The 14,544-nt window shown below is 47.3% G+C and overlaps 3 protein-coding genes across 3 annotated transcripts; 1 reads left to right on the top strand and 2 right to left on the bottom strand.

The window, feature by feature from the left end:
- Positions 1–6,161: 6,161 nt before the first annotated feature.
- BHQ10_009771 (uncharacterized protein) lies at positions 6,162–8,433 on the bottom strand (the record flags this gene model as incomplete). The annotated part of the gene is made up of 7 exons (XM_040882722.1): positions 6,162–6,510; positions 6,560–6,873; positions 6,926–7,093; positions 7,151–7,822; positions 7,876–7,994; positions 8,064–8,142; positions 8,194–8,433. 7 exons carry the CDS (start codon positions 8,431–8,433, stop codon positions 6,162–6,164), a joined length of 1,941 nt encoding a protein of 646 aa, XP_040738273.1.
- A 402-nt stretch (positions 8,434–8,835) lies between these two features.
- BHQ10_009772 (uncharacterized protein) lies at positions 8,836–13,216 on the top strand (the record flags this gene model as incomplete). The annotated part of the gene is made up of 4 exons (XM_040882723.1): positions 8,836–9,047; positions 9,102–9,202; positions 9,259–12,726; positions 12,780–13,216. The coding sequence occupies 4 exons, from the start codon at positions 8,836–8,838 to the stop codon at positions 13,214–13,216; spliced, it is 4,218 nt and encodes a 1,405-aa protein (XP_040738274.1).
- A 250-nt stretch (positions 13,217–13,466) lies between these two features.
- Positions 13,467–14,513, bottom strand: BHQ10_009773 (uncharacterized protein; the record flags this gene model as incomplete). The annotated part of the gene is made up of 10 exons (XM_040882724.1): positions 13,467–13,539; positions 13,607–13,685; positions 13,744–13,762; positions 13,826–13,872; positions 13,926–13,997; positions 14,072–14,114; positions 14,180–14,245; positions 14,307–14,319; positions 14,390–14,430; positions 14,487–14,513. 10 exons carry the CDS (start codon positions 14,511–14,513, stop codon positions 13,467–13,469), a joined length of 480 nt encoding a protein of 159 aa, XP_040738275.1.
- Between the last annotated feature and the right edge of the window lie 31 nt (positions 14,514–14,544).

A 14,544-nucleotide genomic window follows, 5' to 3' on the forward strand; every position in this document is an offset into this window, starting at 1 on the left:
CGTCCCTGGCATTACCACTGACAGCTGAAGCAAATGACGTCGGGTCACACCACTCGAACAGACACACGGACTAGTCTATTAGAGTCGTAGTTGTTGTTTATCAAGCATGGAGAAGGTAGCATTCAGTACAAATTTGATCAAAGCTCCCTGCTGGGTGGCCCATGTTCGCCAGCCGCAAAGACCCAATGAGAAGGTCTGTTATGCGATCCCTCCATCCTCCTCATCCATGGGAATTTTACCGAACCGACCAGTGGACGCCAGGTCCAACAGAACGATGTACCTAAGTCAAAAGTAAGACAGCTAGCTAGATACGGTAAATTACTAGAACTCGTCGCTAACGGCCATGCGGATCGAATGAACCCATTTCATTTCGGATCCTTCCTTTGAGGCTCGAGGCTTCAGGCTACGGAGATTGCGCATGAACTTTCTGACCCGTGCAAATGAGGTACATGATACATACGAGTACTTCGTCTCGCACTGTTTACTCGTTAAGCAGCTTCTACTTCTAGCGCAACCCACCTTAAAGTAGACGCGGCTGTCTGGGACGGGCCTACAGGCTACCGCTCGTTGGCAGCCTGAATAGACTCGAGATGCTATCTCTGGCTTCCACCAGGCAGTCAGTCTCCAGAATACGCAGTCCATGGCTCCATGAAATCCTGGACATTGCCGAAATATTCTCCATAAATCAATTATCGAATTCACAAGCTCCTCTTCCGGAGTACCACAATCGGCAAAACCTCACGACTATCTCCCGATGTGTCAGAAATAGAATTTCTTGGAGAAACGGAAAAACGCTTGTTTCGCCAGAATTGGCTGGCTGACGCTTACTCTGGCTCACCACTGCTACCACTGTTACCAGCTGGCAGCCTGTTAGCGAATCACTTTGGTGCCAGGTGGAGCAAAGTGCTCGGCTTTACGCTTGTCGTTCTCTCGGTTTGGTCGTCGGATCGTCCGATTTTTCCGTTTCTCGAGTTCACTCCGTCCCTGATAGTTTGAGGGAATATTCGTACCCTCTCGCCTTCCAGAAAGAAAAAGAAACGAAAGATAAACTTCCACCAAAGTACTGAAGCATGGCCAGATTTAGGGAAATGGGACTATCTTACTTCTTTACGTACGGGAGGTCGAGGGGTGGCTTAGAGCACGGACTTCTGACTAGGCTGGTGCTGTAACTACGGAGTACGTCGTGTCCAATTCCAAGGTCCGACATTGGACGGTCACCATGTGGTATACCTGGACCACGCCTCATGGTCCGGCCTGTTTCGTTTTTCCCGTTGATTGTAACGTAGAACCTAGTCAGTTTACAGTAAGGATATGCTAGCTTGTTTAGCTGCAGTACTACGTAGTAGACCACGTACGCCATTCCCTCCAGTGACCGACTTAGCAGGTACTTCCGGCTTCCGCAAAGCATAGACAATATTAGACATGCCCTCTGTATAGCCTGAACAGGAATAGAGTGCAGCAAGACATCGTACTCGTTCACTAGTAAGCGTTAGTGGTCTGCCACCCACCAGAGGCTGTTTCAACCAAATTTTAGCGGGTGCTTATCCATCTTGAGCCCAATTCCGGGTTTCTTATCTGATTCTTTTTCCTCGTGCAGTTGAGTTTCCAGCTGTCATAACTTCCTCGATTTATTAAAAAAAAAAAAACATCATTTCTCAAATGCGATGCAGTGCCCTTCCAACACGAATTTTCCTCTCGATATCGATGATGATGACTCATAGTAGACAAATATCGATCCCTAACCAAGGAAAGAGATCACGAAATGCACCAATCTTCGGTTCCTTGGACCTAACAAGACGGGCTTCAGTCGGGTCTATCAAGAATTTCCGCAGCCAACAGCTGGCTAGTACTTACAGTGCGTACTACTCCGTACTCCGTAGTCCCGGAGTACTAACCCGCTAACCCACTCGCAGTGGAGCCGAAGGGAGCGTCTAGAAAGGGAGGAGAAAACCAGACTGCGCCGTGCGCAGTACTACGTAGCGTAAGTGTGGTCCGTACGCTGTATGGACGTACACTAGATTGACGCACATACCAAGGCTGAAGACATCAAGACCAGTCGCTCGATTCACGGACCTGGTTTGACTTTAAGGTTGCTCATCGATGTTTCATCTCAGCCCCATACTTCCCCTTTGATATTGCACTCGTTGTCCACATGCTTGAAAGTTAGACAAAGGACAATTGCTAGACACAAATGGCATGAGCCTGGCCGGGTTCCTATGTGCCAGATTGTGTCAGTCAGCCACCAACATCTCCAACGCCAGCAGCAATAAGAAGTGGGACGAACCAACAGCGGGACAGAAATCAGTTGACCAGTCAAAAACCTCATTTCAGAATCTCCGGTTGTGTCGTTGCCTGGATCTGTAGATCGTACCATCGTGGGTGCTGGTCGACAAAGAAGTACGAGGAACGTAACAATCGACAGCAAAATGGTTAGAAACGGGCGGACCGGGTATCTCGGATCACCGTGGGCGGGAATCGGAAATGCCCAAGAGACCAATGCGAGCGTGTCGAAGCGGTAACGTATTGAACCTGAACCTACAGTGCCGCGACATTTGTGTTGGCACCCCCCGTATCCGAAATCCACACCGCCACTGATTCTGCCGTCAGAAACGTGTAACCCTAAGAGTATTATGGGCTAAGACCGGGGCTTCTTCGAGGGTTCACACGGATAAATTAGGAAGGCGGTGAGGTTCAGGTAGCAATTCTGATATGGGGGGTGCCAACACAAATGTCATCCCACCGTACTGTAGTCTGTAGAGCTATGAAGTAGAGGGCTGCTAGTGCCTTCTTTAAACTTCGACTATTTGACTGAACCCCCATAATACTACTCGGCACTTAACTCAATAGCGGACCATAGCTTGGGTGACACGAGTACTCCAAGCCTTCAATACCCTTTTTAAGACTCGATATTCACATGACGATAGGCAAGAAATTTCTTGTGCATTCGGATGCTGCCTTATCCGGAATTTCATGTTTACGCCGAACAGATCCGTAGTAGTCCCCAGTGGCCAAGTTCAGGGGGTGTCAAAACTGTCGAGTTGTGTATTCGTATGGTTTGGCGGGTAATTGCCAGCTCCATTGGGCCCTCGTTTCTATGATATAACAACCTTGGAAGCTCACATTGGCAGGCGAATCATCGACCCAATTGGGGATGGTGAAGTCACGATAGTCCTGTTCGTCACACTAGCACAGCTTCATACACATTCGACTTGAATCTGCTGTGGAAGTCACTAATTAAGCGTGAACACGATCTTCAGATCTATATATTAGTTACTATTAGTTGACTTGTTGAATACAAATTGTGACTAGTCAAGAGGAAATACTATTACACAGAGCAGATTCCAAGGTATGTACGTACTATTGGAATTCAGGATCAATAGAATATGGGTAGAATCACGTCCACACTGTGGATAGCGAATAGAAATTCACGTCAATCAGCACAGTACGAGTACCATCGTTGCTTGTTAGTGAGGCTGTCAAATTAGTTTCAAAGTTCTGTTCTTCCTTCACAAAGTATTTGCTAGGCAGTGCTAGCCTGGTTCATCCTAATTGCTGGCTCCTCTCTTGTACAAGTGGAGCTCGMAAGCCTCTATGCGGGGAATGTCGGACGGCCACCAAATCGGGGCTCGCCGTACGTAGTGGTTATTGTTATCTTGAGTAAATTTCAGGCGGAGAAGACCGTCGAACCACTCACGCTTATGGGCCAAGTAGGTTTGATCACTTTGATGGGTTGGCTGACAGCGAGTGACCCAGTATTTTGCCGAGATATCAGCCGACCTCCCATTGTGATTGGTGCGCAAGACTGCTCGGACGAAAGTTGCTGGTGTGCGCGAAGTATCTTAAGATATATTCACAGGGGGTAAGATCTACTTTCTGAAGCGTAATTTTAGATAATTCAGAATCTTTGACGATGTTGCTGTCCTGGAAGCGCGATAGTGAAGGAGTGTATTTTACTGTCACACCAAGGAGACCCATGGTCAACCTCGACCGAGTACGGAAACACTACCTAATTCGTAAGCTTGCGGATCGTGTACGCCGTGACTACAGCGTCACGAAACCTCGCAAGGTTGTCTGAGTCGAGTCTCCATTTACCTATGCTGGAAAGCTTCCTGTTGCTAGCTCTGCGGATCGATTCCTGACGGAGTAAGTGGCCTGTGAACTGAGTTGCCGGCTGTATCGTTCCAGGGTAAAATCTTTGCTGAGATAATAATTTGGTCTTAATCATCAAAGCCCTAGTCCAAATGCCTAGGCGCCCTGTAGGACTGTCGCAGGGTGAGCACGTAGTACAAGTGGACAAGTGAGCGCCGAGCACTCAACACGTTCATCGAAGAAACAGCCAGAAAGGGACATTGATAGGCTGTACAGTTGAMAAGCCACAACATTCCATTGATCAGGGGTCTCAAAATCTCAACCACGCAAGCAAAGTTGCAGACTGCAGTTGCTATGCATCATAACACCCGCTTTTGGCGCCGAGCATGTACAATGTGCACACTGTGCAACTTAGCAAGCCCGTCACGTCGATGCGCATGCAGTACGTACAATCCTTAGGCTTAGTTCAATTTTTCAGCTTAGACGCACTAGCACGGTCTAGCATAGAAGAAATCCTTCGAAGTCGCCATCGCGTTCTATTGTGGATCAAGTGGAGAAAAACCAACAAAACGGTGCCGGGGCGAAATGGAAGGGACGTGGTGTGAAACACTTTAACAGACCCTGGCGCCACCGATGCATGAATAGCCAACAAATAATATGGCGACCTAGCTTTAACTCGTTAGTCCGTTGGAGTAGTCGAACCTTTACGGCATACAGGCTGTGTGCCACTGTCCGATGTTTGAGCGAGCGCATGGGCTGGCAAGCACAGCAGCAGCAAGCACAGGGCAGCCCTACCTGAGAGACCCTGACCCTGTCACCTGTGTTAGGCGTGCAAGCCCACTCCATTTGCCGAGGGAAGCTGTTCGGGTACAACGACGTTTTGCGGCGTATTTGCGATTGCTCCAGAGGCACTCGGGTGCAGTTAAAGGTATTTACTTGGCTCGATACTCATGCCTACAAACCCATCATCTCTCCGGCTGATCATACGGGAAACGGGATTCTTCCGAATCATCCTTAACGCGTCTCACTTGTAAGCTGCTTAGAAAACCGTGGACGCCTTCTGGAGCATGTACTAGTAGCAAATAGGTAGTAGGTGCCGTCGGGATTCGGTCGGTACAAGGTACCAGTCGCCGTGGCTGTCATTGGTGCATAAATACAACGCTATATACCTCGGCATTGAGTCCAGAAAATTCTCCTGTTTTTTCTAGACTCATTGCAGAAGTGGATCATGACTAGTTCGTGAGAAAAAGCAAAGTGCTGAATCGAGTCGTGTTGTGACAAGGAAGAGGAGGAGTCTAATCCCTAAACGACGAAGCTGGAAGGCCAGGACCCCCAGGACGGCGGATTGGGAAGGCACGTGGTAGATACCGCCCTATTTCCTCACCTATGTAAAGTCAAGTTTCCATGTCGCGTTAAGAGACATCTTGATACTCTCGATTAAGCATGTTAAATTAGAAGGATTATTGCGCCACTCCTATCTTCGAGACACGCCGCCTATGAGTGGCTGGCTGGCTGATTTAAGATGAATCGGATTAGGAACTAGTAAAAGAATACGAGAATAGTCTCCTCCGTCGTGCAGGTTCTTCAGATACGGGCTTGACTGGAAATTGATCGTCGACTCGCATTCATTCTGCATATTCTCATTCTCATGGCCTCACTGTGCTCCAGAACAGCCTAAAGGCTATCTCCAAGGCTAAATCGAACTGACAGGGTTCGTAAATCCCCGATTGCCATGAGTGAGAATAAAGTGTAGCAGGATTCATGTCACAGCAGTCACGAGAAATGCAACTATGTAACGTGTGAGGGAGCCTTGACCTCTACGTTGAAGACGCGGAATAGAACCAATACCGGCTTCTCCTTGTTCAACTAGCTTCGAGATCTGCATATCTGGGGTTCAACTCGTCGGCCCTAATGTTCTTCAAGCTAATGGAGTGGTGGCTAGTCAAGACACTCAAGCACGTGATGTGGTCTTTTTGATGAATGCTGGCATCTCATTTAGACGCGATTTACGTCTATGTAGTCAAGCGCATGCCCGTGCATCAGTTATGCTGTATGGATAGTAGCGTATATGATCAAGTCGCCGTGGCACCATCCGCCTGTTGCGTTGGTGTGTCTAGTGACGTAGACTCTTGCTCGTCCTTTGTTTCACGAGGGGTATCTGATTTCTTTTGTGAATCTTCCGAGATCGATTCTTTTGATTCCAATGTCGGTGTCTCAAATAGAAGGCTGATTTTCTTGCCATCCTCAATTTTCTCAAACTCAAGAAGCTTGCTCCTCGAGGCTAGTCGCAATGTTCGCCATAGTTTGCTGGCCTTTGCTCGCTCTGCAGCCTCCTTTTCGTCTTTATCTTTGGCCATGTCAATGTCGAATTCATCGTCTACGATACCCATCATGAACGAGTCTGGAGCGGGCGTGCTATACCTAAGTATCGAGTTAGTAGTCTGCAATAAAGGGCTTGAAAAAGACTCACCGATCCGGTTCCTTCAACTGTTCAAGACTGGAGATACTATTTCCGTCGGTCAAGAACGTGAGATCGAGTGAGCCCATAGGCGCGGCTCTCAGGCGCTTGCTGGTAAACACTTTAGATGCATTTCCACGTGCCTGGAAGTAGTCGTCTGCTTGAATTGCCGGTTTTTCAATTGGAGGGCAGTTTTCAACCTTCCAGCGCACCCAATTTTTGTCTCGGGAAAGAACCGTATCAACCATCCTGTAGTAAAATTTGCCATCACTACCTTGCTGCAGGTAGTCTGCAACGACATCTCTAGTCTGTGCCGCCCATTTGGCCTATTTAGGGTTGATTAGCGCACGAAGGCAAAGCCACGACTAAGAAACATACGTCTTCTTCGCTAACAGTATATTGATAAAGTACCGTCTTGTTCAGAGCTTTCCCAGGCTGTACTAACTTCAGAAGCCTTTGCCGAGCCTGCGGTGTCAACGACAGGATGAAGTCGAGTAGGATCAGTGCCTGAACTAGAACATGACGGCGGAATGCGATGTCATTGATCTAGAAAATCGTGTCAGAGTATGTCCCAGGTACATAACGAATGATAAGTGGTGTTACCTCTAGATCGAACAGCTCACGGCTTGTCAGATACTTTGGATTGAAACTGCTAGCAATATCCACCCCCTCGCCATTACGCTTCCGCTTTAAGCCTCTCCGGATCTCGTCTGGTGCTTTCGCAGTGCTCCATGTATCAGTGACCGTGTTCATCAATTTGAATGTCGAAAGTGTTTTCTCTAGACCAGTACGAAAGGACGCAAAATTCTCAGAATTGAATAATCTGGTAGGTGCCGAAAAGAAACCCTGCAGGCTCCAAAAGATCGGATAAAGCGCATCCAGGTCGACGGCCTTGGATGGGTCGGCTTCCTTCTTCTCGTGAATAGCTTCTGCTACCGTGGGAGTCCCTTCCTTCACAGCTTGGGTGCTTTCGCTCTCGTTGATTGATTCGCCTTGCGCGGCTGGGGGGGTCTTCTCTGTTGTGTTTTTCGATTCAGTTGGTTCTGTGTCCATAACATCTTCCTGGGATGTCTTCACAATCGTGTCGAACGTTGTAATGTTCTCAGTGTGAAATTCTCCGCGAAGGTTGACTGAACTCTTGTCTCCAAGTGGAAAGCTCTGAAACATATAGATAAACACCCGTCCGCAAAAGACAGTATCCTCCGCTCTCGAGAGCCGACGGAGTAGCTCATTGCACGATCGTAGAATGATTAGCTTCTTCGACTCAAAATGTTTCTGTGACCGAATTAGCGTATATTCCTAGAGAAAGAATATCCATTCACTCATACCGCCGTATTGATCTCTCTGCGCGACTCCAAATAGTCAAATACCTTGCGGCAACCGTCAACCGTCTGGCTGTCAAGAAGCTCTTCGATGAGCCAAAAGATAAGGCCGGCCTCGCATTGTTCTATATTTCCAACAACGCCAAATTAGCTCCCATACACATTGAACGTCCAACTATGGGTGGAGAACCGACCGTTATCCGAGAATATCGAAACAATATCGAGAAGATTCCAGATGTTGACGAACGCAGGATCGTCTATCGGAGTGGAAGCCTGTATCACTTGTCAGCTACTCATCTAGACTCAACGGCGCATTTCAAATACCAGCAACTCGTAGAACTTTTCTCGAAATGCGGTTTCGACAGCGGCAAGGTTCGTTTGTTTGGCTGTTTCGGCTTGAATTTTGCCATTCTTGAGGTATGCACGCTCAACCAAGTCACCTAGACTGGCTTCTGTGACTGGCGGTTCGATATTATGCCCATTTTTAACTTCAGCTGCTTTCGCTAGCAAATCGCGAACCAGGCCGCGGTAAGCGACTGTAGAATCGATAGCTGTGTCGGTCATTTTGATGGTCTCGTGGATGGTTGTCGACGCAAGGTGTGCAGCTCAATGCGCAAAATCAAGTAGCTTTCTCTTGTCTCATCATGCGACAATATGAAGTATTTAATGCTAAGCCCCTATGAAACAACAAAGAGAAGCAGCCACAATGAAGTGTGTCAGGGAGACGTATACGGCTAATGATAGCTGTTCAAGTATACGAAAAAGGGAAGCGATGTTCACCAATCGGCGCGGCTAGCAGGTCAGGGCGGCAAGGCGGCGGCTAATTGGGACCTGACCAAAAGACGCGCTAACTCAAAGCAGCCATGGGCGCTTTCTTTTCGCGCCTGCAACTTTCAACCGAACAAGATCCAGCCTGCTGGATATCCCAATGCACAGCGAGGATTGGGATTAGGGATAGCTTCCGCAATGGCGAAGAATCTCGAAACCAGACCGTCCGTTTCTGATCTGGAGGGGGACAATCGCTGGGCGGCTGTTGCGCAAAAACATTGGTTAAAACAGAGCAAAATTCGCAAGGTCAAACAAGATGTCATCAAGAACGAGATATGGGATCCGTTGGAAGCGGAAGGATTCACCACCCGCTCGCTCTTGACGCTGGAAAATTTGAACATTCTAGAGAAGTACATGGGACCAGGTGTACGATGGACTGAATTTGCAAGACTAACTTATTTCAGGTACCTTTGGCCTACGTATACCGAAGATGCGTCAAACCATCACGTATTACTTATCGCCGTGACTGTGGGAATAAAAAAGGGAGAGCATCTGCCGATATGGGGTGAGTGGCAAGCCGGATGATTCAGACTCGTGTATACTGACTGTTGGATTCAATAGAGCATTTTGCCGATCGCCCGGACAGCTTCTCCAACCTTTTCCATCGCATCCTCTCTCTAAGCTTAGACGCATCGCTTTCCACTTTCTCGAGGCTTTCGGTCCTATCTTTCATCATCAGCGGCTTTCAATCGCTAGAAAATAGTCCTATTAGGAAGGAATGCGCCCCCCTAGTATCTATCTCCATCTGGCACAACCTTTCGAGCGAGACCGCAAGGAATCAAACATTGGAAAAGGTGCCTACGCTGAAGAAGGCATGGCGTGCAGCTGCTAAGAGATACGAAGCCGCCGATGAATCGATGAAGGCAAAGATTCGATTCGAGAGGGCATGGCTGTACACTTTGATCTTGGATTTCCTGCAGAGAATTAGTACGCCAGATCAAGCGCAAGCTGACAACATAAGATACTGCGAAAGATTTCTTGAATTGCTTGTGGACTTGAATAGTCAACTACCAACAAGGAGATATGTCAACACTCTTCTGCAAGACTTGAATATCCTTGCGGTCATTCGACTTTCAGAGCTCTACAAAAATCCAAACAATTCATTGATACGCGACTTCTTTGCCTTGTTGCATCATTTCATGAACTTCGCCATTGATGACTACACTGGCGAACCTCTTTCTATGCAAACGACATATGACATGCACTGTCAACGTCTGGCTCGGCTGCAGAGGACGGCGATCAAGCATTTCAAGGACAAACTCACTATTCTCGCTCTATCCAATTACGGATCTATCGAGCAACGTTCAGAACTCGAAGGTAGTTTATCCGTGTTGGATGATACAGAACTTGAGGATCTCTGCGCCCGTCTTGGATTTAGGACAAGCTATCCGAAGCAGTCTCAGGTGACGGCTCATCGCCAATTATTTCTCGAAATCTTGTTGTCTCATTTCGAAAAGAAGCCATCTTTCCAGGAATCAGCTGCCAAGCTTAGTAGTTTACCGACAGAAGAGAGCCTATACGAGCCTGCTTTGCTGCGAAACGAAAAGTACGATGGGTCACGGCCGCTTGCCATTCCTAAGCTTAATCTTCAGTATCTCAGCTTAGGCGACTTTCTGTGGCGATCATTCATGCTGTATCGTTCGGAGGCTTTCTTCTCCATCCGGAAGGATCTTGAGGCTGTCATGAAACGGCTACAACCGAGGGTCAATAGATCAACTCGTGAAGTCGTGTTTGATGGATTTACTAAAATGGCAATTCCCATTCATAAACCCGCGATCATCGAGGTCGCACAGCCTAAGGTAGGATCCAATAAGCCTGCATTTGTTCGTGCCGAAATCACTCTAGAGGTCGGCCGGCTAGCGGACAACATACGAAAGGAGTGGGACTCATTACGTCCAGACGATACCGTGTTCCTCCTCGCAATCACTTCTCCACCGACCTCGACGACATTGAATCTGACGGATAAGCCTTCTCTCACATACGTTCGTACAGCAGATGTTGTCCAAGTCTTGGACGAAAATGGACGCGTCTTGCGTGAGCCTCAAAATCAGTTGGAAAATGGATTCGCTCGTCGGCCCCGGATCAGGAGACTTTTGTTGAATCTTGATGCCGCTGCTTTTCAAGCAGATCAAGATAAGCAGGCGCAGGGCAAACGAGAAGTTTATCCACTGATCAACGTTATTGTGAGAAGAAAAGGAAGAGAAAATAATTTCAAATCAATGTTACAAACAATGCAACGACTCATCACTTCGGATGTTGCATTGCCATCTTGGCTTCAGGAGATTTTCCTCGGTTACGGCGATCCTGCCAGTGCTCGTTATACTGAGCTGCCAAACCGAGTCAAGTCAATAGACTTCCGCGATACCTTTTTGGATTGGCAGCATTTGGTAGAGAGCTTCCCTGGGAAGACAATCGAGCCTTCGGGCAAGGAGTCCTCCAGCTTTGGACCGCCATACGTTCTGCAGACCGTGGATGAGCCCCAGGATCAGAGTGCAGGAAACGCTTCAAAGAAACGTCGACGTGGCCAAGTAGAGACCCAGGCAGAGTCCGGCTCTATTCATGTATCAACATACAAGCCTCCTAACCCTGGACCATATCCCGTCGACGCTCCCAAACTGAATACAGTCCGATTCACACCCGCACAAGTCGAAGCAATCACATCCGGAACCCAGCCCGGTTTGTCTGTAATAGTGGGACCTCCTGGCACGGGAAAGACGGACGTGGCGACACAAATCATAAAAAACATTTATCATAATTTTCCTTCCGAGCGTACCCTTCTGATTGCACACAGCAATCAGGCTTTGAATCAACTCTTTCAAAAAATCGTCTCTCTCGATATCGATCAGCGTCATCTCCTGCGACTAGGCCATGGCGAAGAAGAGCTGGAGACAGAGGCCAGTTATAGCAAATATGGACGGGTTGAATCTTTCCTTGAAAACCGCACACATCTACTGGCAGAAGTTAGTCGTTTGGCAGCTTCGATTGGGGCTTTAGGTGCTCATGGCAACTCTTGTGAGACCGCAGAATATTTCAACACTGTTTATATCCAACCGGCGTGGACAAAATTTTGGGACAAAGCACAATCAGATTCGGCTTCGGTAGAATATATTGCAATCTCTTTCCCATTCCATACCTACTTCTCAAATGCACCAAATGCATTGTTCACTCCGGGAAGCTCTAAGGATGATGTGCTTGATGCTGCAGCCGGAGCACAGAGGCATATTGATAAGATCTTTTTGGAGTTGGCAGACATTCGCCCTTTTGAGATCTTAAGACAACCTCGGGACCGTGCTAATTATCTACTCATCAAAGAAGCCAGGATTATTGCAATGACATCGACACATGCAGCCATGCGTCGACAAGAAATTGCCGACTTGGGTTTCCGTTACGACAATGTCGTCATGGAAGAGGCAGCACAGATTACGGAAATTGAGACATTTATTCCCCTAGCATTGCAGAACGTGGAAGATGGCCAGCTCCCTTTGAAGCGGGTTGTGCTGTGTGGTGATCACTACCAGAATTCACCTATCGTACAGAACCTTGCATTCAGACAATATGCCAACTTCGAACAAAGTCTTTTCCTGCGATTTGTACGATTAGGCGTGCCAACAGTCACACTCGACCAACAAGGCCGATCACGGCCTGGCATAGCTGATCTATTCAAATGGCGGTATAAGAGTCTGGGGCATCTACCTCGACTCGAAGAAGCGCCAGAATATAGCCAAGGGAATGCAGGGTTCGCATATGACTACCAATTCATCAACGTTGACGATTATCAAGGAACTGGCGAAAGAGAACCAGCGCCTCATTTCATACAGAATCTCGGAGAAGCGGAGTATGCTGTGGCCTTATATCAGTACATGCGACTCCTCGGATATCCGGCTTCTAAGATTACCATTCTCACCACATATGCTGGACAAAGAGCTCTTATCAGAGATATTCTAAATCACCGCTGTGCCAAAATTCCAATATTTGGCATGCCTCGGATAGTAACAACGGTTGATCAATACCAAGGCGAGCAAAACGATTGTAAGTTTCTCAACACCTACATGATCTACTAGACAAGGCTAATTTGTGTACAGATGTGATTCTTTCATTAGTTCGCACGCGAACAGTTGGTTATCTACGGGATGTTCGCCGCCTAACCGTTGCATTGTCGCGGGCTCGACTCGGCTTGTACATCCTCGGACGCCTGGACGTCTTCGCGTCATGTTATGAATTGAAGCCAGCCTTTGACTTACTCGCCAAGCGTCCCAATAAGTTGATGCTCATTCCCGGGGAAATGTATCCTACGAAGCGGCTACAAGCGGCTAAAGTTGAGGGTACGCCAATGGAGAATCTCGAGCATATAGGTCAATATGTCTTCGAAATGACTCAGGCCAAGTTGGAAGCAATTGGCGATGTAGATGTCGCCATCCCTACCGAATTTCCGGATGATATCGAGGAAATGGATGAAGACGAGGTCATGGTGGGCGGAGCCGATGACGACGTAGATCTTACTGTGCAGCAACATGTATGAACTCCGGGCATGGAAAGAGATGTTCAGTATCATTCTTGTCACACTTTCTACAATCTACGAAATGGAATGTAAAATATACCGGAGCAAAATCATCCTCCGCCAAGATTCAAACATTTCCACGTCCATAAATGTAACATATCATCATTTATTGACTCGTTCGTATTTACAGAGAAAGTCTTACAGGCCATCTCGCTTCAATATCGTAGTGTTTTGTATCTCTAACATGATTAAGCCCAGATATCCCTCCACTTTAGGAAGACTCCTTAGATGCCTTGAGTTCTTCCACGATGTTATTTGGATCCTTGAAAGCAAGAGCAATATATCTGAGTGATCCTGTGTTAGTCAAAGCACTGTAGTTCCAAGGACCAAGAACAATGATGTATATCTCACTTTGTATGGCTTCCGCGGGCAAAAACTTCGCCTTTATCATTCATGAACTTTATGGATGTGTATGCAAGTGTTTTGCCGACTGCATGGTAAGTGTTAGTAACCATATAACGAATGTTGAAAGGGTTGATGCAATGTACATTTATCGCATGAAACCTCCTATGAAACCGAGTTAGCAGTGAACAATTTTAATCAGATCACTGGAGGGTCCGGAGAACTAACAGCCTTGATTCTGTCTCCCACTTTTCCTCCAGAGCTTAAATATGTGACTGACCGAGTAGGTTAGTATAACGAGTATCTCGTTACTTATGAATACCCTTACCGTTCAAGTCTGTGGACACACCGGTTGAGAAGAGGCCTCTAGACGCAACTGCCAACGAACCACCCAGATCGACTAGCATTTATTATCGGATTAGTTGATTGCCCGTGGAGTTGACGAGCATGATAAATAAAGATCTTTTAACATACCCATACTAGCAATAGTACCGCCATGGAGGATATTTAACCTATTCTGCATTATGACATAAGTATCTTGTCTGATTTCTGGCGGGTCCCAAGTAGGGTTAACAAACATACAGTATGTTCTTTCTGGATATCAAGTTCAAAGTTCACAACACCGGGATGAGCGGCGGTCACTCTGAGCTATAATCCGTGATATTATATCAGCATATACCCAATGGTACAAAAGGGCCTCAATACTTACGCCATCCAGAAGCCTAATTAGACAGTCTCGTTATTCCCTCTTTCATAACTCAATTGCTGTATTCGTTCGGGTAGAGTACCTACCTCGGCTCTAGACCGGACGTAGCCCGGAAGGACTGCCAGACCTGTATGACTGTCAGTTATGAAAGTATGCTGAGCAATAAGAATTGGGAAGACTAACAGAATTTACAAACTTCAAAGCAGACATTTTAGCTCAATAATTGCAGTGATCGAAGATG

Source organism: Talaromyces amestolkiae (genome assembly GCF_001896365.1).
Source record: "Talaromyces amestolkiae strain CIB chromosome Unknown scaffold26.1, whole genome shotgun sequence".
In the NCBI taxonomy this organism is placed as follows: Eukaryota; Fungi; Ascomycota; class Eurotiomycetes; order Eurotiales; family Trichocomaceae; genus Talaromyces; species Talaromyces amestolkiae.